Source organism: Anopheles arabiensis, chromosome 3, assembly GCF_016920715.1.
Source record: "Anopheles arabiensis isolate DONGOLA chromosome 3, AaraD3, whole genome shotgun sequence".
In the NCBI taxonomy this organism is placed as follows: Eukaryota; Metazoa; Arthropoda; class Insecta; order Diptera; family Culicidae; genus Anopheles; species Anopheles arabiensis.
In genome coordinates this window covers 5,031,772-5,057,521 of record NC_053518.1, presented here as the reverse complement: position 1 = coordinate 5,057,521, position 25,750 = coordinate 5,031,772, and the positions used below count along the sequence as shown (strand labels likewise).

Below are 25,750 nucleotides of genomic sequence, written 5' to 3'. Positions count from 1 at the left end.
GCGGCCGTCTGCGTTTTCCACATTTTTGGCTCCACCCACGCGTACCCGAGCTCTTCCAATACAATGTGTAGTCGTCGTCTCCCGTTGCTTGCTTTTATCGTCGTCGGCCGCGGAATGGAAACCGGGTGGTAGGGTGCAAAAAGGGCCGAACATGGATTACACGACCGCATGCCATGTAACCCCTTGTCGGCGGTCCGTACCGAAAGAGCCGAAAGAGCCTCCAAAATAACACTAATCTGCGTGTGAAGGTGATAAATCTTCCCCCCGTCCCTGGGCGCGAATGGGAGCAGCGGCGTGTTTAATCTCGTTTAAAGCATTCCAGCACACGAGTCGCGCCCCCGCGCGCACAGTGCACGCGAAAGTCCTTCGCGATACGCATGAAACGAAAATCGATCGATCGATACACAACTACGGGCACGGAGGCCCTTTGTATGGGGTGAGCGAATTATGGCGGAGAATATATTAATCCTCGAGATCAAATTAAACATGAAACTGAAAACATCATCATAAATCATAAAACTGCACATGCGCACATACGGCACAGGTCGAGTCGCGGGATTGGTACGAGAACTGCGAAATAAGTACAAACCGCCACAGAGAGACTTAAGACTCTGTAATGCTCCGAGTGTTCCAGCCAAGTGACCAAGGCGTGCCCCAATCGATGCGTCACGTGTGCCAAAGAGCCGAAGGAGAGGGGACCGGCTTGGGTTAAATGTCGTGTATTAATTTTAATATTACCGCTCAGCCCGCCAGATCCAGGCACGATCGTGCGCATGGCCTAAAGTGAATGAATTTTGGAAGGCCGCAGAGGACAGGGAAAAGGTGCACAACAATCGATGCTGACAAATTGAATTGCGTGCACCCGAAATTGTGTGTTCGTTTCCTCGTTTGAACTTCTTCTTCCTTCGGGGTGTGGGTCTTGGCCTCAACGCGTACGGTGTAAACGAACATGCGTCTCGCGACACTGTTCCTGCTTGTTGCGCATCGAGATATTGCGGTCAATCGCTGGATACGTTATTGGGTCGTAAGGCTTTCTTCCCCACCCAGCAAAAAGAGGGTTGGAACAGAGGGATTTGGGATTCAATTTGGTGAAACTACTCGTGTTACTACGTACGCTTGTACCGGTCGGTGTGTGTGAGTGTTATCATACAATTTAATCTATACAATGGCCAGGGCCGTGGGGCAAAGTTCCCCGTAACCGGTACAAGGTATATATCCCACACACCCAGAGCCACACCCGAGCGCGATCGAAGATCGAAGATGAAAAACGAGCAAGCAACGGAACGGGCACGGGTGATTTGGTGTGGCAGATAATTCATAACCGTTTTGCTGCACCATTTATTCATCTTCTTATCCACGGTGGTGCGATGCGCTACCGAGCGTCGTGGAACGAAATTCCTTAGCTGGAATGGTTGCGCGAACCAAGCAAAAGAAGGTTAATGTGAATTGATTTGCTCGTACATTTTGCTCGTTGTTCGTTTGCTATGATAATCATTGTGGGAGGTATTGACGACTCTGAAAGGTCACAGGATTACAGCGGCCGTGGGGTTATAATTTCGGAAACTGCTGCGGTACGTAATCGCATCGCAGGAAATTGATTTAAAGTGTGTATGGTTGCAGCAATCAGTTTAAATGAGGAGGCATTTATGATACGATATGTGGAAGATAAGAGGGATCGAACAATCAATCGATACTACTTACGTTAGCCGGCCCTTCAGATGTTCGATCCATTTATCCTGCACCAGGAAGTTCTCGTTGTCCATGTCAAACAGGCGGAACAGATTCTGTAGAAACGTCTGTAATGAGAAGGAGAAGGAGGAACGGTTAGCAACGAAAGCGTAAGGCCGTTTGAGTGGCCGATGAAGATGTCGCCGCCGAGAGCAGCGTCCCTTAACGAGAGTGTGCGCGTGTTTGGTGGTGTCTTTATTAGAATTGTCACTTGGTGCGCGTGATTGAACGCTGCTGGTGTCGCTGCGCAGCACGCGGACACCAAAGATAGGGCCGCCCGTTCGTCGCCTAATGCGAGCAAAAATGGTTCGATGCAAGAGTGGGAGAATTTCCGCAAACCATTAGTGCAGATGCAACGAATAGTGTTGCTTTTCCTCTTAAGGGATCTTAAAACCCGGCGACGAATGTGTCACAGCGCACCACCCATTTGTAGGGCACCCGGGGGCAAAGACTTCATTCCCCCCGTACGTACGAAGGTGGTGGCTCAATTAAGCCTTTCTCGTGTTGACGATCATGAAGAGCCGTCTCTGACCATAAGGAACATTGCGACATTGCATTCGGATCGCATTGGAGATGAAATTGGAGTGAGTTCTCGGACGGGGAAATGGGGAACCCGGACAACACTGACTTCGATTCCAGCCGTGCACGTTCCCGACAGCATCATCCGGTGGCGATTTTCCTTTTTGTGCGGCAAGCCGCCTCTGCTAAGTAAGGATAGATCACGCAAGCTGGGTGGTTAATTATCGCGCGCGAATGGTGCTCGCGCCGTCCAATGCTGTCGTCTTCCAAATCCCTTGGCGAGAAAGCCATCCCTGGCGGTAGCTAATCGCAATGGTGGTCGCGGCGGCATGCGGCGGGAGAATTGAAGTCACTCGGCGAAACGGCATTCATCGGACCATGTTAACAACTTTATTTAATTGCCCTTTAGTCGTCTCGGCCCTTTGGAACGATAATTTCCGAGAAGACACTACAGACCATACCGAGATGGTGGATCGGTGGTGGCGTGGTGGTGGTGGGTGGGTTTTGGGGTTGATCTTGTTGCGGAATGTTTGTCCCAAGTGGTGGCGACGGCAGTGTGTTAATTGTGCTTCGGCTTAATTGCACTTATTTATCTTCCATCGATGGGTCCGAGGAAGGATTGGTTGGCGTGAGGCAAAGGGGGGCTCCGAAGTCATCGACCGTGTGCGGCCGCGTGCTCGGGATGAAGGATTAAATTTTGCACTCCGAAAGGAAAGGGGGAAGGTGTTGGTGTTACTGTGGGAAGTCGAGCACGGTGCAAATCCCATCCCGGGCGTGAAATCCCAAACACGCGCCAGGAATTCAGCTAAAGGGATTAAATTGAAGCTTGAAATGAGTTAATCAAGCGTGCAACGGTAATGAGAGGTGTAAAGTCTTGAGCCCCACAAACGGGTTTCGGATGGGGAATCAGTGCGAAAATGGACTCTTAATGTGAGTGCGTGTGAGAGAGAGTCGCGCCAAGGGAATTAAACTAGAGATCTGATTTAAAATATGTGGCGATGAAGATATTAAGTTAGCTACGGTGTCGGAATTAATAGGATTAGCAGTGTAAAAATGTACAACACATGAGGGCGAGTGAGCCTGTCGGCCCAGTATAATCTGGAATGCATTGCGTAGAGAGAGGAACTTATTCAATGATTTTTGTTACATGTAAAAAAACTTACACATCTCATTTCCTCCTTCCCTCTCATGAATCTCTCACCGTTTGGTTCTCTCATGTAACATGAAAGATAGCGAAGAGACCCACAAGATGAAGAGAAGAGATGTGCTGCAGGCTCCGGCGAGATTCGAACTCACGATCTCCTGTTTACTAGACAGGCGCTTTAACCAACTAAGCCACGGCGCCGCGATGAGAGGTGAGAGTTGAGATAAAAATAAAAATCACTCTCGCAGTCTGAACTTTGTCTTATGACTCATCATTGAGAATAGATTCCATTGTTTTTACTACATCGAAGTTACAACGATAGCGCAACGAGCATGTATGTGTTATGTTTGTAAAGCCATAGCACGATCTATTTTAAGCGATAGATAGACTCGCATAGGGTAGGAGTGGGAGAAGTTCGTTCAGCGTGCGTCACATTTCTTATGTGCAAGCGTAAACAATTTCGTTACGTCTTTTCCCTTACATCGGACGAAAGGTCGTGTTCTTATCAGTTTTGACAAGTTCCCTTATCATTTTGCTATTTCTGCGAGCTAAGTTAACTTCTATGGCGTTTTACTATTTTGATTTAGTCTAAAGACCCGTCTTCTATAGATTAAAAATTGAGCAAATTGTTGAAGTTTCTTGTTTACTTTTATTTGATTTGTAACGCAATACTGGACCTGGGCCCTTCTTGCCGTCCCTCTCCCAGCGCGCCTCTTTAGCTCAGTGGTAGAGCGCTGGTCTCGTAAACCAGCGGTCGTGAGTTCAATCCTCACAGGAGGCAAGGGTTGAAGTTTTTTTTTGTTTACTTTCGGTCACTGTCTCTATGTAATGGATTTTAAACGACATTCAGCTTCGACGTTCGGCTAATGATTGCAAGTTATGAGATTCTTCTGATCGATTTGCTGCTTATCCCTGACCTTAATTAGAGCAAATTTGGGCAAATCGTGGCAAAAATTAGTTGTTAAAGCGTTGCATCAACCAAACAAACAAACAAAAAGGCAGCAGCATGTCGCCTGTGTTTGCTCACATACAAAAAAAATCCTCATTAATTGTGCTTCTACTGGGGGTAAGCAGGAAAGCGTAATGCATGCCTGCGCACGCCGTTAAACGATTCGAATTCTTTTGATAATTAATTAACGACCAATATCCCCCCCTCCTTTCTCCTCCCAAATTGCCGGCCTCTCGCAGACCGTTTCAGGCATGCAAGCGCCATTTTTGGACGAAGCGGGCGGTTCTTTATATGGATTTAAAAGCATCCACTAAAATCAACCCGAACTCGAACTCGCGCCACATTTAATTACCCGCCATCTGTTTGGTTGTTTTATTTGCATTGACAAATGCCGTCTCGCGTGTGCCCTCGAGAAGCTCGACACAACCAAACCAACCAACAGCCGGTACTGGAGGTGTATAAAATTCCGATCGACAAGCCACCTCGACCCTTTGACCCCTCGAGTGGAAGCAAATTAATAGCATGTTGTAGTGCTGGTTTGCTCACCGGGCAGAGTAGCGAATCATTTGTCACCCGGGAAGGGGAAACGGATAATTTCCCGCATACGTTCGTGCTGAATCGGGGGACTAAATCGTGAGACCACCGGAATCTTAAAGAGACAGAGAGCTGTTCGAATAAATTAGATTAGCCGGTGTGTTGCGGTGGCGACCATAAACTACACCACCGAGCCGTCTTTCGCCAATGCCACCGACACGACGGATGCTTTCCTCCCGGTCTGCTGCGTGGTGTTCTGCACTGAGTTTATCTGACCGCATTGTCACATAAACAACACTTTTCAATCCGTGTACAGGCAAAGGACCAGAATGCTTCTTGTGGTGTGGGAAAAAAGACCAAGACAATAATCAAGTTCAATTGACATCCATCCTCCACTAGCGACACACTTTCTTGGGCGGCGGGGAAAATGTAAGCGCGTCGGTGTTTTGTGGAGGTTCGGTTCAATTACGATAAAATCGTTCCACCGTCCACACGGGAGCTCTGACACCGGACTGGGCGGAATGGCAAACGGGAACGCAAAAAGTGCGCAAAAAAGGAAAATGTGTCATCTATTAGCCAAATTGATGGCGATGGTTTTCAATTAACTTTGCATTAGCGTGCGAGAGTGGATCTGTGGTCTGATTTGTCCGTGCATTGGATGGCGATTTTGCTTCTTTCTGCAGGTGTTGGTTCCTACACGGCGCGCCTACACCTTGTCAGGAGGGGGACGTGGGCGACACGTTGGACCACCGGAATGGCAATTGGATCTCGACACCGTACGAAACCCATAATGGATGGTGTGACATCTACGCAAATATTTTGAATAATCTTCACATTAACTAAACTGGATCGACACTTTTCTCACTCCCTGTCTCCAGTGACATTGATTCTAAGATGCCATTATGATGACCCTGAACCTATACACACGGTCACGTTTCTTCCCTTTCCTATGATCTCTGTCGCCATTCACTGATTTCCGCCGTGCAAAGACGCCACACATCCGCGCTCGCGCTGTTATCGCTTTCTCCTCCTGGTTACTGTAATGGGATTTTGTTCGTTGTCAATTTATTTCAATTATGGAGCTCTTATTCAAATTGCCCTATCGCGGGCGCGCGCTGTTGGAAGTATCTCGGCGGCACAGATAACGCAACGCCAGTGACTGCTGCTCCTAGAGTGTTGTGGGATAGCACGGAAAAGAAATAAAGCTCTAGCGCAAAACAGGTCTCCGGTCGCGATGATCTCGTCCGGTGGGCCCCGCGTGCGTGAAGTTGCGAAACCTCATCGACATGCAAACCGATAAGCACATAATGACGGGAACGATTAAGTGGCATCCTTCTGGCGACGAGAGGTTCCTGCGCGACCATTGTCCGTGCGCTCTCGTGTACGGTGTCTAATCAATTTAATTGAGGTCTCGTTAGATAAATCGATCAGGCAGGCCGGTGTGCAACAAAATGGCATAATTGATCACACCAACGTCCTGTGATGGTTTGATCGGGAAGTGACTGTCCGCAGTGTCTATGGAAAGCATTGTCCGTTGCTGAAAGACGAGGAGAGGGATCACTGGCATCACAGCAACATGAGGGAGCGAAGGTAGAGAAAGAGTTCAGACTGTAACGGGATTCGATTCAAAATATGCCAAAGTCAAGTATGTTGGTAACGATATTGATAACGAAAAATGTTCTCTTTGCCTTAATTAATATTTTGGAGACGTTCAAAGAATCCAGAGAGAATCCAGAAGGATTCTCTTTACACAACAGTTGTCGCTTTTATCGGAAATTTTTTCACCAGCTTCGCTTATAAGGTGGCTTATCGGCTGAACAACCTTCTCGTCTCGTTTTTCGTTTCTTCGTACAAGATTTCCTGGACACCTTCCTTCCAATCCGATCGTGGTACTTTGGCACTCTACCTGGGGCCCCCAGACCCAGCTGCTAATAAAGCGAGATTAAAATCGTAGCGTTTTTAATTGCAAAAACTCGTTGCACCAGTTCTGGCGTGTCGAGGACGAACGCCCAGATATGAATGCACAAGAAGGAAGGGGTCTGGGGTTTGCATTAAGCGCGTAGAGCGCGTCCACCCGAGAGACACCTGTTGCGAGCAGAACGTTGAAGTGGTGGTTCGTTTTTAGTACACCTGGCTCTGAGTACTCCATCGGAGATGGTTCCCATTCTCTTTCACTTCCAGTAGTAGCCGGCAGAGCGGGTGTTGCAGTTTCTTCGCAGATTATTGCACTAACCTAACCTCTTGATCGTTTGTTATCTGCAGCTCCACATCGGCTCGATCCGACAGTCTGGCTATAAGTGAACCTTTTCACCTTCAAATGAACCTCCGATCTAATCTAATTGTATATCGGCAGGAGTTTGATGTTGTCATGGTTCGATAGGGATGAAGGAGGACAGAAGTTCAACTTTCCCCGCCTCCTCCCCATCCGTTCAACCTGCCCTCTAAAAGGAACTGCAGCAGCAGCACACGATCTGTGGATTTCGCTCTTGACAGTTTCGCTATCCCACACACTATCTGCGACGTCCGATCGGTACGCGGCGGCAAGCGATTTTCTTCACGTTCGGCTCCGGCGGCGCTTAATTACAGCACAAATACAAATCGAAGCACTTTGCAATGCCAACAACCGATAAATGGATGCACACAGCCTTTATCTTTATCTCACGTGCGCTCCCTGCCTTCCCTTCCAACTGTAGGGGTTGGGAAATTGCACCCAAACCCAAAAGCCGACCGCTTCGCTGTGTTTACAAGATAAAAAGCCAACCGATAAGCGTATCTTTTTTTTAGCAAGCCTTTAATGCTAGGATGACGGATATATAATATCGTTCGGGCAAGAGTGTTTTGCGATGATTGTGGAGTTTGGAAAAACTGCGCTTCACGTTTTGCTGCAATATAAATGTTGATTACGAAGTGAAGGGGGTTGATTTGAGCTTTTGTTTTCCTTGGATCTTCTACTTTTGCGTTCTTTGCACTGTTCGGCTAGCGAGCAGAATGAAAATGTGTAGTATTTATGTGCAAAAAGTGTATTCAAAACTATTTCGCAATGTCTAGCAACGAATGTCCAAGATCGTCCGAGGTACATCACATGATGCCTGACGCTACATGAGCACGTGAAAAAGTTGTACTCCATTTTCTTGATCGCCTGCAGCACACATTCGGATATGCTATATGTACACACACATAGACACACGGTCAACGGTGGGACGAATGTGTCGATTCACTTGGACTGAAGCCCCACCACAACGATAGTTTACAATCGCCGCCTGTACACAAAACATCCTTGAAACAATCCTCCACTCACGGGGTGGAGCTAAACGTTCGGATTGACATTCAGGCGATCGGATTCGGATCGAACGGGGGCCTCCACGGTGGTCAGAATCGTCGCCCCGGTCAGAGGGGCAAAGCTATAGCTTCTAGATTGAATCTGGCAGCGTTTGGGGCTGCATTCTGTGTTGCGCGCCGCATTGCGTGAAATAAAAAATGGTGAACGTCAAAAACTGTGTGAACTAGCCGAAAGGAGGTTTCAACCGGGTCTGTGGCAGCAGGACTGCGTTTGTGTGTGTGTGTGTGCTAGCAAGCACACAGATCATGTGTCGATTACATAAGGTGAACACCTTCGGCACGCACTTGCTGCACGCGTAAGGGTTGGAAAAGTGGAGAAACCGAATGAACAGGCGTACTTCACACAGGCGTCGGGGGGGTTCGTAGCCTAGTTCGCGCGAAATCGCTCACGTTGATTGGTAAAGGTCGAGAGCGAATGGTGCACGATTGCGATTGCCTGGGGGAAGGGGAGAACACTGGAGGTGCATTGGGGGAGCACAGGAGAGGATGTGGGTGGCCGGTCCTCGGGAAGGTTAAGTGATGCTTTTTGCAAACATAAAACTAATTTAAATAATTTAAGTGCACGTCCGCACGCGCTAAACGCGTCAAAGAGATGTGAGAGAAGGAGATCTGTGATGGTATACCTCGGTGATCGGCTTTTAGGGTAGCTTTGTATTTCTGGAGCTGTTTTTCCCGAAAGTTTTGCACCATTTCAATCAAGATCCTATCAATCTGTTTAACGGCAGCTCTCATTCGATCACTAATGAGCTTTAGCAGTGCGTCGATCGATGACAGTGTTCCCTTGTTGCTACTCGAGTTGGTTTGCGTTACGCACGTGACTCACCGCCGTGTACGCCTGCGCTGTCGATGACAAACATCCCTCCCAACCATGACAGGGGTGGTACCCGGGGTGCACTTAAAGGTTGTACTACCGCGGCGTTCTAGACATGATGGCGACGGCGGCATGAACCGCGACGCTCTACAGAAGCCTTTAATTGTGCCGAATGTGACAGACCTTCGGGAGAGGACGGAGTGTTTGCAACTCCTACGTTGGGGGCACCGAGGAGGCGTAGGTTGTCGTCTCTCCATCTATCCGCCCTCTTCCACCTCCTTGTTCGACCCTGATCTTGACTATTACCGATCGTTCAATCGTCATAAATATGTCGGTCAAGGGAAGTGTGTTTATGACGTTTTATTATTTATTACACACGCCCGGGGTCCGGGCATAAAATGATGCTGATAACGCTCGACAAAGCAGGGCGAATAGTGTGTCAGTATCTATTTTGTTAGTAATGTTTACACTTGCTGGTCGAGTTGTGTTGAGATGTGGTTTTATTTATACAACCTGATCGTTCGCAAACCAGCGATTACTTCCTATGTGCGTTTTCTTGCTGCTCGCACTTGATACCGATCGACATTCCACTCCAAGGCTTCTTATCGGTTCTTTCTTTTCGGCCGTACATGAAATTGCCACTCGAAACAGATTTGAATTTACATAACACACTCGCACTCAACCGGAGGGCAGTCGGCAAGCAATCGAATGCTGTGTGGAACGAGATCAATCCGTTCGGTGCGATCCATAAAGCTTTTGCGCACACACACACCCAGTCGCTCTGCCCCCCAAAAGGAGCTGGCAAAAGGAGCGTCCAAGTGTCGGCGGTAGTGTGTGTGTGTGTTCCCTCTTTATGGGCGATCTGTTTACCCGTTGCTGTAGTTTTTAAGTGTGACCGAAATGTGTTTTCCTTGTACGTCCGCCCCAGCAGTCGGCGGGGGGTTTCCTGCGTGGTCCCGGACGCAGCAAACAGCAAATTGCTCGCTTTTGCTACAAATTTAATGGACCATCGCCACCACCACCTTCATTCCTTCTGTCTTCTCCTTGCCCCTCCCCACCCCGATCATGGATGGATCGCGATGATTGTAATTATGGTTAATCTGTGTCTTTTGGGGTCCGGCACAAGCGTTTGTGGCAACAGATCCACCAAAGGGAAGCGGTGGTGGTGGTGGTGGTGGTCGGTGCGGTAACAAGACAAACACTGTAACACGGCACGGAAATTTAAAGATCATTTGCTGAAAGCTATACGACCACACGCCGCCCCGGTCGGTGCTGGTAAGTGGGAATTTAGCTCGAGTGTCGAGGGAAGCCTTCTTCTGCTGTCGTCGGGACCTTGCCTTGCCGCCGCTCTGGAGGAGAACTGGTTCAAGATGCTACCTTTTTTGGCAACGTGCAGCAAAGGGAAGGGTAAACGGTGTGCGTCAGTGGCTCCAAAGAAAAGGCACGGAATACGCGCCAAGAAGGTGTCAGAACACCACGCGGGAAAGAATTTCGGTTATTTGTTCCTTCATTTGGCCCTCATAGACCCGATAGTAATTATACACTCCCCACCCGCCCTATGACTGGAGCACTGTTTGCACCTGATGCACACTTAACTAGCCATCCGAAACAAACCCCCCAACAAAAAAAACGGTGATCACACGAATTTTCTAAACAAGGTGAAATCGAAATGAAAATATCAATTTACAAAGCCAAAAACGGAAGGCCTTCATTATTGTGTGTGTGCCCCATGCGCGCTCTAGAGGTTAATGCTATGCTGCCAAATGCAGAACAAACTTGCCGCCGCCCAGTGGATCGTAAAAGGACAAAATTGATTTCCTGCAACCACCAGCTTCCTCGCTTCCTGCATCGTCAACACCCCGGGACCGCTAGACGGCAAGACGACCATCGGGGCTAATTATACTGCGCCTTCGATGGTCGCCTGGCGTAGATAAGTTTCTAAAATAATAGCACAAACACGCGAGCACCTCGGAGGAAGCTCGAGACCGTCACGATTAATCACCTGCCGGCCACATAGGTTTGCGTCCGTGCGTGCCGTTCGGCTAGGTTTCACTTGGGTCACTCAAAAATAACGCTAAAACGGGCGCACTCCTGCGCCAGCCCCCCGAACGCGATGTGGCATTATGTGCTTTTCTTCGCGCCGGTGTGTAGAGCCCCATTCCCCCCATCCCCCAGTCCCAATCAGTTGTTTCGGTGGGTGTATAATTTTGTTTATTTTGTGTGCCCTGTTTTTGTGTAAAGTTCACTCCCAGAAACGCTCTTCCCGGTTACAGCGCGTTTGTTTTTGTTTTGGCGCTCTCCACTCGATACATTTGGCCATTAAAAGCACCACCGGGCCTGGGAGCTCTGGTAGGGGTTGTGGCACTGTGGTTTTTACCTCCACCCCACTTTCATTAATCAGCGAAAGCTGTCGAAATCGAAGCTAATTTATCTTTAACCACCCCGAAAAAGGCTTATATTTCAATTTCACCCTAAACACATTCGCGCGCCAGACCAATGCCGCGTTCTTCATTAGCCACAGGGAGTGTGGTGGATCGCTATCCAGCGTGGAAAGACGCACAGATAATCTCTTTTTAATGCCACAGCTGGCCTGTGTGACCTAACCTATGGCCTAAAGGCTGTCGAGAGAGGTCACACACACGTGACGAGATCGCGGATACGGCTTCTAAAACCTAACTGTGACATTAGCGACATTCCTGCGAAATTACAAGGTAGAGTTCAAACCCCGGTAGACGCTGGTAGAATCGATGAACACGAGATAAATGCTCTGTTCAAACAGTCGACTGGTAAAGCAAATGCTTGCATCCGTAAGGCGAGGGAAGGCAAACGCATTGAGATCTCACCACCGTTATCAGGTGGCAGACATTTCCCTCGGGGTGCTTTCGACAACAGGTGAGACAGTCCGAACGACGACGACTGAGAAACATAATTGGCTCTTCTTAATCTGATTTGGCAACTTAGGAGGCACATAATTAGACGATAATGCCTTTGGCTGTCATTTCCCTTCGGTGAAGGCTGGGAGAACTGTAAGGCAATGGAAGAGGAAACTACACCTCAACTCCAATCCCCGGGCAGTTGAAATAAACGCTGCTCAAGGGGTGCAACAGGCCAGGGATTGAGATGTCCGTTCGAGAAACTATCATCCCGCAGGGGGTTGTTCCACCTGTTCAACTGTTCGATTTCTCATATCTTAACGGTCTGTTAGCTTTAGCTGATGCTGAAGACATGAGATGACTTCTGCGCGTGTGTGTGTGTGTGCGTTTCCCACGTTTGAGCCACTGTTAGACACGGGGCAATGTTAAACACAATCCCACTTATTGGAATGTTCTGTACCAGGGGGCCTTCGAATGTTGGAATTCTGTTACACAAATATTTTGCCCCGCCGATGGTCGATCATGCCAAACGACTGCCAAAGTTCCACTTTAATAACCATCTGGTGGTGATGGTGCTGGCCGCTACTGCTGAGCACTGGATTGGAATGTTGCCCCGCGCAAGCGAGCAGTTGCTTGATCGATAGCGGAAACTGTACGAATAACTGCCGACGAACTTGTCGGTTGGACTTGTTCATCGGGCAACAGAATACGAAGAGCGCAATACTCCTCCGGATAGGGAAAATGTGCGATAAAAACTAAATCCACTCTTGCAAACTTGTTTGGCGTTATGCGCGGTGTACGCACGGGCCGGAAAAGCTGCCGACAAGCATATGCTACTAATTGTTTCATTACTACGATCGGGTGAAATAAAACGCTAATTAGCTGCCGAGCGTTACAGCGTTTTGTGGATGTTTTTTTAAATAAAATTTTAAAGCGAATCTCTGGGAGCGAACTTAATGCACACGTTATGAGTGGCTTAGTGGGTGGGAGGCCCATGTTCAGAAGCAACAAAAATGATCTTTGGTTATGATTAATACGTGACAAACATGCCAGAGCAACTACATTGTAACGTGTAGCGTCTCAGAATGGAAGCTACTGTTGTGCTGGGTTTCGCTGCCAACGGGGAATAATAAATCTTTTATCCACTGACACTTCGAAAATGTTGACCACCAATAAAGAGATCGTGTATCTTTGCTTGTGGGTAATACAACTCCACTGGGAGGTTGAGAATATGAAGCTCATTTACTCCTCAGTTGATCCATGATAATGTGTGTCCTTTAGCGCTGTGGGGGTTTTTTTAATCACGAAATAAAACACTGCCGATCATCGTGTACGCTACAGAAAGGTTGAACGAAAAGTATCCTTCCCGCACAAAGTCCAGTCAATTGAATGGTGCAATTGTTTTTATGTATAAAATACTCAAGAAGCAGGTTATGGTGATGTGTGTTTCTTCATTATGCGTTATTGCCTTTCCGGAACAGCCAGGGGTGAACACACAATTATTCGATCACTCTATTTATGGCTAATGAATTGATGATCGTACACCAAAATATTTTCCCCATACATATTTACATTTCGACCGTATTCGGGGCGCTGATGGGGTGTGTAAAAATCGAAATAAAACGTTAACAGGCCGGCCGGTGTGTGATAAATCGCTCCGCGATACGTGTCTGGCAGATGACACCTTTTCTGGCAGCTTTCGTGTAGCACAATGCTTGAGCGTCTCAGACGTCGTTTGTGTGCCGCTTGATGATCCCACCAAACCGCTGTGTGGGAAAAGTGGCAAAATTAATCGAGCAATAAATTTATGTCTCACTGCGCACAGAAAAAGAGGTAGAGGGCTTCTCAGTAGAGAGAGAAAAAACGGGAAAATTAGCACATCAATTGCGGGCGGTGCCGTGAACGTAGTTTTTTTTGTTGCGGCGTCGGTTTTGCTGTTTTTTTTGGGCCACCGTTGTTCTTTAAGTGGTTCCTTCCGCGAACCACTTCCAGAGCAATTGAAGCTGCTGATTGGTCATGCGTAACGATCGAGTGCTAATTTTCGCACCTTTTTGGAGTGCATTTTCCGCCGAAGCCAGTGATAAATTACGGACGGTGAGTGCAAAGAGCGCTTCACGTTTTGGGACTTGGGAGGCATAGTCTTGGAAGCATAGTCGTGGCCTGCGTCGTTAAGGTGCGCGCTTGAGAGCCGCTGCGGGATTGCCGGCATCAAAGCAAAGAGTGGCAAACAGATTTGGACGATCGACCGAACGAACGAACGATTCAAACTCAACGATAAGCAGCGAACCTTCCCCGCGCACTCCATATAAGGGTTGGGCGAGTTGGTGAGAATCAGAAGCGCTTTCCTTTCACGGTATCAACGGTGCACGGTGTCAAAGGCATCGGTGAAGCCTTCCGGTGGATGGCCACACCCGTGGACTCGTGGGCCCAGATGGAAAAAAGAGAATACAAAACGAGTGCGGGAAAAAGTGGCATAATTTTTCCTGCCAGCGCGACGAACAAACGAGCTACAGGAGCGGTGATGTGAGACTTTGTAATGGAGTAAAGGGGGATGCAAAACGGCCACGGTGGTGGCTGTTGGGTTGAAAAAATGTTGGATGTAAATGGAGCAATGTTATGCAGCGAATAATTTCGATCGCGTGATAATGAACCATGATGTCGAACGTCATGTCCGATGAGCATGATAATGCGGTGAAATTGAAAAGTAAGGTTGAACATTGGTCCAAATCGGTTGTTCAGGAGCTGAAATGGTTGTTTTTGCTGAAAGATGTTGATCTTATTCGTAATGATAAATATGCATTTACAGAAACATTGTTTTGTTGTGTTTGAAATTGTAGCATTTTTGAATTATTTAAAAAAATCGCATAAATGAGAATCATTCGCATTGACAATTAACACATCAATCGATTGTATCGAATCCCTTTCGCGAAAGTTAAACGGACACGTTTGAACGGCTTTTTGGTTTGTGATTGGCATTAAGTGGTGGGGCCTCGAAATTTGGCATGCATATGTTGTACCGCGGAGGTTTTAACCGGTTCGACAGACAGATCTTTCGGCGATCACTGTTCACCCCAACTTTAAAAAGCTTCTAGTTTGTCGGGCGTCCCGTGGCGTTGCTCTCCGGGAATGTTATCCCACCCGTTCCATCATTTTAATTAACTCGTAACATACAAGTTACAGCTGTCGAGTAGTTGAACGGGGGTTGGGTTTCGTTAATGCAAATTTGTATTGTACTGCCGGTGCCTTTGGGGTGGATGTTTTAAGCAAGGAAATGGCTGCAGTGTGTGGAAGCGAAACAGCGATCATCATTTCATTTCATTTCATGCCATCAAACGTGGCTTGAAATCGCGGAATGGATACGTAATTTCAGTTAGCTCTCTCGCAAAACGGTAGCAACTTGGCGCTGTTGAGCTTAATTTAAATGCAAGGAACCGACCAAATTTAAACAGATTCAGACAATATCCGAGGATCAAGTGCATGCAGCAGACAGCCACTGGTACAGTCCTTCCGCTTGCGAGATGTCGATCGATTTTATGGTCCCTTTCTTCGCAAAATGAATTTTAAAAAGTTCAGTCTCCAGACAAAGGAAGCATGCGAGAGCAAAAAACCAAAAAAAAAACAAAACAAAAAAAAAATAACATCCCCCCAACTCGCTGTGGTTGCACATACTCTTTTATTGAATGACGATTCAGAAAAGGAAGCTCGAGTTGAAAATCCAATAATCATTAAATCATGGCTGGTGGAGTCGTAAAATTGGTTGTTTTACTTCGCTGATGACGTGCACAGAGACCGGGCACGGTCAATGCTGCCTCTTCGCGGCAGTGAACTGCTCGTAGCGAATAAATTGCAATTCCCACAGGATCTCGCAAAAGGATCGGTTCGCGAATGTGCGGTTTGAACTTTTGTCCAGACAAGACGGATCCTTGGCCCAGCGAAACACATAAAGGATTAAATGAATTGTTGCGGTTTTGGAGGCAGATCTCGCGCGCCCTATCGTGCCACGCACGAAGTAGGGAGCGGGTGCTCGAGATGAATTGCCCGCGGAATCACGTCACGCAAATGCAGCTTCACTCGCGCGTACGCCCCTACTTGCAAACAAAGCCGTAATAAATAAATTGGCTTGATTGTATCGGGCCCCGCGTGTCTTGGTATCGATCGACCCTCGCTGCTCGATGGAAAGCGAGCACATTTTCCCACAACAACCATTCAATCCGTTGCAATTGGTGCGGACCGGAAAGTGATCCCCGTTTGCCGGGAATGAAGCCAAGACGATGCCACGGCTTTTGGCAATGACCCTTTGGCGCAGTGTCTGTGGGTGATTGGTTTGACATCGATCCCTTCGCAAAACGGAGGATTTAGGATTGAGCGAAATGGAGTTTTCATCATTACTGATTGGATTGGAGTGATGCAGGGGAAACGCTAATGCTTTTGGGTTGGGTCGCGCAAAATGAACGACGCGATCATGGCTGCTTATTTATTAGGCTTTGTCTCAGGCGAAAATAAGGTGGCCTCTTTTTGTGTTGTTTTTCTTTGTTGCGGCGTTACCTTCTACGGAGGAGGAAAAGCATAATTTAGTGAAACAAATGTAGCAATTCAAACCACTCGTACGCTTTCCCAACAAGAAAACAAGACAAAAAGCGCTGGTGAATGAATTGTGATGCATGCAAATAATGTCTCCAATTTAATGCGAAACTCCTGCGCCCGTCGATCGTCGCTTAATTTGATCGATTTCCGATTAACCACATCTCGAGCCAGTGACTCACATGCACACAACTGCTCTCCGAGGTCCATTAAAATAGCGCAACATGCAGAACAACCAAACCCTCGCGCGAGCCCTTCCTTTCGCGGAACATGATTTAAATATTTGATTCCCGCCGTAGATAATTGTGCAGGCCTTCGCTCGTTTCTCACTTTTGCCAATTAGAGGAGCCTGGTGTGTTTGTGGTACCTGTTGCAGGCGAACCAACGACATGAATGTTTCGCGCGCTGTGCCTGCAACAAGAGATGGATGTAAAGAAGGCTTGCACCTCGGGGTTTGAAACCGACCGAAAGCGGCTCTGAATTGCATCGCGTACATCCTTTCGGTTGAAGGTTCGGTCCGATTTTGGGAAGGACGGCCTTGTGTCAAAGTTTTTGCCAGATAAACACGCCTGCACACACACACAGCACTGGTGCGAGCGAAACTGCGTGCCTAGGCGAATCAATTTGCCTTGGACACGGGGCACGCCACGCCAAACTCGCTACTCGCACAACCGAAATGATCGGTGGAATGTGTTGCTGGAATGCAAATCGTTCGTGCATCGAGCACCGAACAATGCACTTCAAGAGGTGTGTTCGGCTGTGAAGTCTCAATCGCGCTTTAGAGGAAGGCACACACAGTAATCTACAGCAGTTCGCAAGCAGACAACCTCCCCAAAAAAAGAAAAGAAAAACTGCCAGACAGCAGCTCACCAACCAGACAGGCCCGGGCAGGCGCAAAATTAGATGATGAGGTTGATATTGAGGCTTCTCAATCGATCGGTTCCAGCATCGGCCAATTGGACGGACGTGATCTCGTTTGCACCATCTCGGACAGCCGGGGGGGCAGGCAGAAGGAGGTGTGGAGCCAAAAGGGGCAGGTTGTTTTTTTTTGCTGAAGGGAAGGGAAGGGCCTTCGGAATTGGTTTATGCGCAAGCAGTGGCGCTACCTTAAAAGGAAGCGTTGATTGAACCTCTTAATCTTCAGCGACGAAAACCCGAAACGAAACGCCCCGATCCTCGTGTGTGTGTGTTGGAAAGGCGAGTTGGAAAGGCAAGCGGAAGTCGGGGAGGAACAGGCCGGTTAAGAAAGGCAGAGCTGAGCATAGCTGCGCACGAGTGAAAGACGGGGCCGGGGCTAATTTTCTGCCTCATTTGGGGCGCGTAACTCTTGTGGCGGCGGCGGCGGCGGCGTGCGTCGATGGCAGGATGGGAAGAGCTCGCGTAGAAGCTTGCGAAATTGACAAGGCTAGTCTGTGTGTGTGTGATCTTGGTAAGACTATGGGAAAGGGCAGGTTGAGGTGATGTGCTGTGTGTGTATAAGGGAGTGAGGAAGTAACAGGCAAAAAGGCAAAGATTAAGAGCAGCTCACTGTGTGACGCACCGTCCGAGGGAAAATCGTTGTACACCGTGGCTCGGAGAGAAGCAAGGAAAGTAAAATCGTATCGCCTGCCAACAGATTTGGTGATGGTTGGAATCGGTAGCATGGTGTACAGCAAAAACACCTGTGCCAACCTGTCCGGGCTAAGAAATGCTCAATGGCATAATATAAAGCGAGGGGAAAAAGTTAACACCACTGTCATTGTGACTGCTTGAAGTGTAGATCATCATCGTCTTCATTTATTCCCATTATTCTACCACTGAATCAAAAGTGTAGAATGCTTCATATTCATTCGGGTACTGTTGTTGTGAAGTTAAGCGCAGAAGTATTATAATCGTATCTGTTTTATTTTATTATAATAATAAGGGACCTAAAGCGTCAACAAAGATGTCAGTTTTAAAGCTTCATTTGTGTGACTGGTTTTTAAGATATTTGTAATATTTATCAAAAACATTGACTGTAGAAATGGAGCCACAAAAAGCCTTTGGAGCTCAATATCAACCCTTTCATGAAATTCTACCGAACACCACCACCATCAGCAGCAGCAATGAGTCGTTAAAAGGGACCAAAATGATCCTTTTTTGTACTTTAATGGATTTATTTTTCGCTCGAAGGTACTTGCACGCCTTGTACTGTGCTTTGTTTTATTACTCATGTTACATATTCTTCATCCTCTGGCTTGTTTCTCCAAGCGACAAAAAACCCCCCAACGTTTTCGGCTCCTTAATGCTCACCCTTCAGCTTAAAGCCTTCCCGCTTGTCAGACATGATGCTGAAGCGGTTAATGTGTTATGTACGGGGCCACCCACAAATTTTCACCTCCAAAAGTCGAGCAACCGTCGCATAGGGAGAGTAAGTACCCAAGCCCTGAAAAGGGTACCCATTCTTCAGGTGGCAATTACTTCGCCGGTGGTCCAAGCGAAGGACCCGCGTGTGGTGATGGTTCGTTGGTAAACAGAGAGGGTTCGAAACTGTATCGAGCAGGCGCAGCAAAAGCCATCAAAAATGCGCAAACCTTAGGTGAGATGGGTTCGTCGAGAGAGAGCTGCCGCATGTTGAGTTTTGGTCTTTTATGGCGCGTTCACAGTGCACTTGCGCTGAACGATTTTCTGCATCATTTAGCGGACTGAGCTGTCGTGTTTTTTGATATCTTTTACATCTAGAGCATTGGTTTTTTTAAATGTGAGTGCCTTCGGGAAACATTGCCATAATACAGATATTATAGCTGTGTCGAACATCGACCAACGGGAAGGTATCCCCCCGATGTCCACGGAAATGTTGAAGGGTGTTGCAACAATCTTCCCGTAATCATGAAAGTTTGCGTGTCCTGCCGAAGCATGCACGCAATTGTTTTTGGTTCGACAACATACGATAGCATAATGTGATTTTTCTTTTTTCGCTTTAAGTTGTAGCTTCCAATTCAGTGTGCAAGTGTGGCCTTGCAAGGGAAGTAACCATCTGGAAAAGCAATCTGTCACGAGGTTTGGCAAATGTGTAGCATGCTTTTTTATCAGAACAAGGTGCTAACTGCAAACCTCCCTGGAATTGTTGGCGTTTGCAGTAAAATAAAGTTTCTTATCTTATCCTCACGTTGATCGAGATTAAGAGTGAACTGAAGGAAAAGAATGTGAAAGGAACAGATGGATAGCGGGAGGCTCTTTAATTAATGCAAATTAATGCGGGAAGGACGTCATCAATACACGTGTATCCTGTCGTACGGAACAATCTTTTTTACACTAATTATTTTACATAGTCTTGAAAAACTTGGTGAACGTTAGTAAGGAGCTTTTTTTGTCAGTATTTCTGACTGTTTTTTTATTTCTTCTATTTTCCAGGTAACAAAACGGTACGTAGCACAAGCAACCTTGGCGGGATTTTCGGAAAGCATAAAATCTGTCCACAAATGCAAAATGAAACACCCTTCATTCAGATTTACCTTTCCCGAAAAGCTGGGAAAGATTTATGGATTTTGATGCGATCGGTCAGATATCTCACCGGCCCAGGGATGGGAGCAAAGAACAGAAACGAAAGATAGAGAAAGAGAGAAAAAACTGCACACCTTCCGAGGTATGCGACATTGGGCATTTATTTCCCGCATAAATTTTAACTGCCAGCGTCGATCTTTCATCGCACGATCTGCACGTACAAATCGCAAATATTGGGCCTTGTGCGGGGTTCTGTGTGTGTGTGTGTGTGTTTTTTTTTGCCCTAAGCTCGAGCGCGAGCATCATCGCTGCGGCGGATGTCGGGAATGTCAGTTTACCATTTCATTAGCTTGACGGCTACGGGTTGACATTAATTAGGCGCGATCGGATCGTTGACTCTTTCCCTCCCTTTTCAACCAAATGGCCCCGGACGATATAGGAGGGGAGGCAGGGAGGGCCAAGGAACCGCCGTGCTGCATCGTCGATTATCCGGCACAAAAGCCGCAACACATCGAGCCGCAAACGTTCGCCTCCTTTCGAATGCGCTTGGCAAACGGCATTAGAAGGGAGCCAGCCACCCAACCAGCCGATGGTGGAAGGTTGATCGGTTATGCATTATGTATCGCGGTGCGGTGCGGCCCTATCGGCCGACACAGGCCCCGGTCCGGGCTGTCGATTCGGTTAGGCTCAACGCCGCCCAAGCGCCCCTTTCGTTTTTGGACAGCCGAACAGACAGCGCACTTCAAAACACTTGCAAACAAATTTCATACATTCTCGTTTGACCGCGCGTCGTCGTCGTCGTCGGGGGAATAATATTTTGCACATCATGCACACAAGTTTTGCGCTAATCGTACACCACCGCTGCTGCTTCAGTACCGGGCGGCGAGAAGGCATCTCTGTCGGTGGTTTGTGCCACACCCAGACACAGGCAGCGATCCTGCCCGTTACGGTTCTGTCACTACTGCCGCCGTACGATTTTTGCGATGAAGTCCCTGCGGACATATACAAGGGGGTGTAACGATTTTGACATTTAACGACATCGCACACGCCACAAACAGAAGGGAGGCATATTAGAATATTTTCTTCCAGCAGAGACGTGTCATTAATAATCGCCTAATGGCCCTGTTGCTTAAGCTGAAAGAATAAATTCGCACGCCCCCTTTCGTTGTGTAGGTACATTGGATGAGCAACACACTGTGAGTTGCTTGCTTGTGGTTTGTTTTTACTTCGACTCAGCTACAGTGATACAAACACACCGGGAATAAGGTGACACGGCGTAGGTTTTATTGTACCGAGCTACGAAAACGGTTTGATCGTTAGATTGAATTAATGCGACGCAAGCACAACGGCTTTTGAAAACAACGGGCTGCGATTTACGGGTCGCGGGAGACAGATGGTGGCCGGTGACAGTAAAGCCTGCCTTTTACTGTCGCATTAGACAGGTCGCGGTCTCGGGCACGAGATTTGTGTGATGGACGGGGTACGGTGTGACGAAAACCTGTCGTGCTCGGATTACGGCGTTTTTTCTTTTCTTCTTCTATCGGCACAACCTAACCTGGGCAGTCAGTTCGGTCCCGTGCAAAGGCTAAAAAGATATGGTCCAGCTTGAAACTGGTCGATGACATGAAGCACCTGACGTTCGAGCTGGACACACTGCACTGCTAACACACGGTAAAGTGGAGTTGATCTCATTTCTTTGATTGTCTAGCTGAAATGTTCCAACGGGCAGATGGGGAATGGACAAAAAACAGTGCTGTTCCAGAGAGGGAAAAGCTCAACGCCCTATCCTTGTGTTGTGCTCATGGTCGCTCTATTTGCTGAAGGAGTGACCGGCTGGATAAGAGGGAACGAAAAAGAAGGAAATGAAAAATGAAAACAACGACGACGTGTTGAGCTGACATGATCGATAACTACTTGCAACAAACGCGTCTGGCGTGTTTCCGGTCGCGTATGTTCAGGATGGGGGTTTGAAAGCCTCCAAAAATGTTTACCCAGTCTCATAAAAATGTGAAGCGTGTTCTTGTTTTTCTGCATCCATGCCGTTTCGTTTTTGCTTCGTTTTATGACAATTTACACATCATTTGTGTGACATGCAATTACCTAACACACGGACACACCATGGGCCCAAGAGGGGGCCTGTGTGTTTGGCTGTTTTGTTCGAAATCTGTCACATGTTGTATAATCTGTCGCGAAAGTCACCTGCCGGTTGGAGAAAGTGCGAAACGCACCGCTAATGGCAGAAGAGAAATGGCATGTAAAATAGTTTCACACGAAAATCTGCATCAATCCTGCCCCAAAATCATCAACCAAAATGGAACACATTAGCGATTTCGGGCGAGAAAGTGACGAACGTCTCGTGTCCCGTAGCCGTGTGGCGTCGGTTTGAACTAATTAGTATTTTACGATCCGGTGGCACTTTGTTTAGGAACACCATTGAGGCAAATCTGCTGGATTCAATGCAGACCGACAGGTGGGAGAGGGTTACGCGGTCTTCTCGCGCGATCTAAATGAGCGAATTCATTAGCAGTAACTTCGCGGGCTACCGTTACTACCACCTGGCGAGGGCATCCAACCTCCACCTCATAGAAAGGCCAGCGAAAGATGTCTTTTTGGGGCGTTTTTGGCACAGCTACGGGGGATTTACTCGAGGCAAACAAAGTTCGTAACCTGGGATAACCTGCTGCTGTGTGGTACGCGGTGGAATGGCGATTGGCAAACAACAGACCGCAGAGAGTTGGTTTGTACAGCCCGGCAGCGATTCCGGCCATCGGCACTGTCGGATGTCGTATGTTTGCTTAGTCTGTTTATAGCTGGCCCATTGCTAGACTGTGCGACTGTATGGGAAGCTCATTTTTAAATAGACACAGCAGGTGTAGATTTACACAGTTGCTTTAGTGTAAATAATGAACTAATAACACAGCGGTACAGCCAGTGAGGCCAAATTTAGGTTGAACGTACAACCATTTATCATGCTGGTTGCAAAATATATTTCTTATAGCATTATGCAAAATTAATGAATAAACGACTAGCTTCATGTACAAAAAAAAAGAATGATGAACTGTATAGAAGATGGAGCGATAGACGACCACCTGAAAACGAATGCCACTCGATGCACCAAGTGCCTCTCTACGGAAAGACAATGTCAAGGGGAAAGAAGAATGAAACACCTGTCCACCATTTGGAAGCGTTTGCGCCCTTGTCACAGTACAAGCAAGGCCAGGTAACACATCGACAGCAATGCTCACAATGTTCAACGTCAGCGGAAGAAAGACTACAGCCGTCTGTCCGTCCGTCCGTCCGATCAACAGCAAGCCGTTTTGTTTATAATGAACGATGGATTTTCGTACAACGAGCGCGCTTGCAATCTCGCCTGTTGGGTTGTTGGTTTGCAAGCAAGAAGCAAGAAGACACGACGGCGCGCTGTGTTAGGCACTCTCCACTCTCCCATTGAATTCGAGGACCGATGGAAACTAATAAATTCAATAAGTTTATCTTGCACTCAATATCTCTTTTTCTTCCAGCGACCCTGCCAGCGGCAGCGTGTTTTGGAGCCGTTGGGTATCCTCACCTCCGGGGCAATCACTCGTTCACATAGCGTTGCTTTCCGGCCCGCTGGACAACGATCGTATCGATCCGATCGCTTCCAATCGATGCTGAACCGTCCAAGAGAAGAGGAAAAAGCAACACCCGTCGATGTTGCTGGAGGGAAAAACCCCCCGACTCATTATTCGGGGGAGCTGAAAGATCCCAATGCAAGAGCGCAACACCGCTCTCGGCGAAGAGACTTCAACCACATTTACCCCCCCTACCAACCGTTGCTGCTCTCGATGCTATCGATTGGCGATTTTTATCGATTATTAGTCGCAGCTTATTAACTCTCGAATAAATTACGCCTCGCCAATGAGTCTATCGGAATCGGTGGCCGAGAGTAGCTGTGAAGAGTTTTACGGTCCGCCGGCCAAAGGGACAACACTGCACGCGTTGGCCGTGGAGGAGCGAGCCGCTGTGTGTGTGTGAAAGCCCCATTGGACGGTCGATTTTGTTTAAACTCGGCGCACTTGCTCTGCTCTAGCCCAAAGTGGCTCACAACACGCATGAAAGGCACAGCAAGGCAGGTTCGCTCATAAGGCACCCGATTGACCGGCAACAGCCAATTGATTCGAGCTCGAATAAACCACGCTGCTCTTTATCCACGCATATATATACATCGTTTGTGCGCTGAATCCAACGCGCTTATGTCACCTTCAGGCGACCTCGTCCTGTCGTAACCGCTCGCTCTCTCGACCTAGGCTTCGCGCACCGCACGCAGCCAATTACGAGAAAGCGCAAGAAAATTTGCATTTCGGGCTCGTAAATTAGACGCGAAAATTGCCCCGATCGATGTGTCGCTGTGTGTCGGAATCGGTGTTGTTCGCTGTCGTCTGTACTCTGCGGTGCGTGCGGTGATGATGCTGTATTGTACGGAAAGCCACCACCACCTGTGAGCGCAGGAAACATAGCAGAAAAGGCATTCCGGCACATCACATCCGGCTGTAGAATGGGATGGAAGAGTGGACTAAAATAGAGCAAAAGTAAGCAGAAGGAGGTTGAGATTGCTGCACAGATTCGGGTAGAAATATCTAAAATCAGCTCTGTTTTATTTACAACCTTCTGGGGCATATTCGTTGCAGCATCGAATGTCTATCATCACTCATTCGTACGCTTGCAAGGGTGGCTCCAGCGTGTGGTGGCTTTCGGAAGGTGAAAAAAGATCTAATTAAATTTACATCTGATAAATTCCAATCTAAGCCACAAATCTCGCCTCACATGTCTAGCAGCAAGGTGGACGGACGGTAGAGGGTTGACTACTCGGGTTTCTGATTCCATGGGAATCCAATGCACTGCGCGCCCAGCAAATGGACACACACGAAACAGGTTAAGAAAAACGTGTAAGATGAAATGAACATGAATAATCTTTTTTCGTGTTGTAGCGTGGCTAGAGGGCACAGGCAAACACCCAGAGATGGTTGTAACAAAGTTTGACTCAATTAAAGCCTTTAAATTGAACAATTTGAGGAACATTTTGAGGCTCCATCGGAGGTACTTGTAGTATTGATTTAGTGTAAATCAAAGGCGTATGTTTTCGGGAACACATTTTCGCTGTAAGTAACTCGAATGTTGCGCTTGTGTTCATGCAACATTAGCGTATCAAGACTGCAGAAGTTCATGCAACATATCTAGTCTCTCAAAACGAACGCTTTCTGTAGCTGGCTTTGAGAAAACTGAAATTCCCAAAACTGTTGTTTATGTCCCTCTATGCGACCTCTCCAAGAACAATACCTCTATTGACAGAAAAGCAGCAGAGGATCATCGGTAAAATAAAACAAAATTTATATCACACCCAGGGCTGTAAATTAAAACCTTCACGATTATCACCGTCCAGCTTCCTTTCATCGATGCCGGGTGTTAACAGCGCGGGCATCGTATCGTAAAGCTAACAAATGGTCGCTATTCTTCGCAATATGTTTAATGATTCCACACCGGCGTCCCCGACCGGGTAAATCTTACTCTCGTCTTCAGCATAAACAACACCGGCTGGAAATATCAACTTCCAACAAATGAGTATTTGCTGCCGTTAAAAACCAATATATTCTCCACTCCTTTTGCGCCACGGTGCTTCAGTACACCGTTTAGGGCTATCTTCATAAGTCTTTGCGCATTGCATAAAAAAGTGCAAAAGTCGTCGCAAAAAGCGATCAGCTTCTCTTCAAGCGGTTTGGGCACTGCGAATGACACTTAGAGTGGGTCTGGCTTTTTTTTTCGGGGGTAGG

General features: G+C 47.6%; 1 protein-coding gene and 2 non-coding genes across 3 annotated transcripts in view; 1 reads left to right on the top strand and 2 right to left on the bottom strand.

Moving 5' to 3' along the window:
* LOC120904324 overlaps window positions 1–25,750 on the bottom strand; it is an 87,540-nt gene that overhangs the window by 43,307 nt on the left and 18,483 nt on the right. Inside the window, exon 5 of the mRNA XM_040314238.1 lies at window positions 1,702–1,796. Within this exon, the coding sequence (XP_040170172.1) occupies window positions 1,702–1,796 (95 nt within the window). The remainder of the gene's footprint in view (window positions 1–1,701; window positions 1,797–25,750) is intronic.
* Trnat-agu lies at window positions 3,519–3,592 on the bottom strand. Its single transcript has one exon. It is a non-coding gene; the product is annotated as a tRNA-Thr (tRNA).
* On the top strand, window positions 4,101–4,172 carry Trnat-cgu. Its single transcript has one exon. It is a non-coding gene; the product is annotated as a tRNA-Thr (tRNA).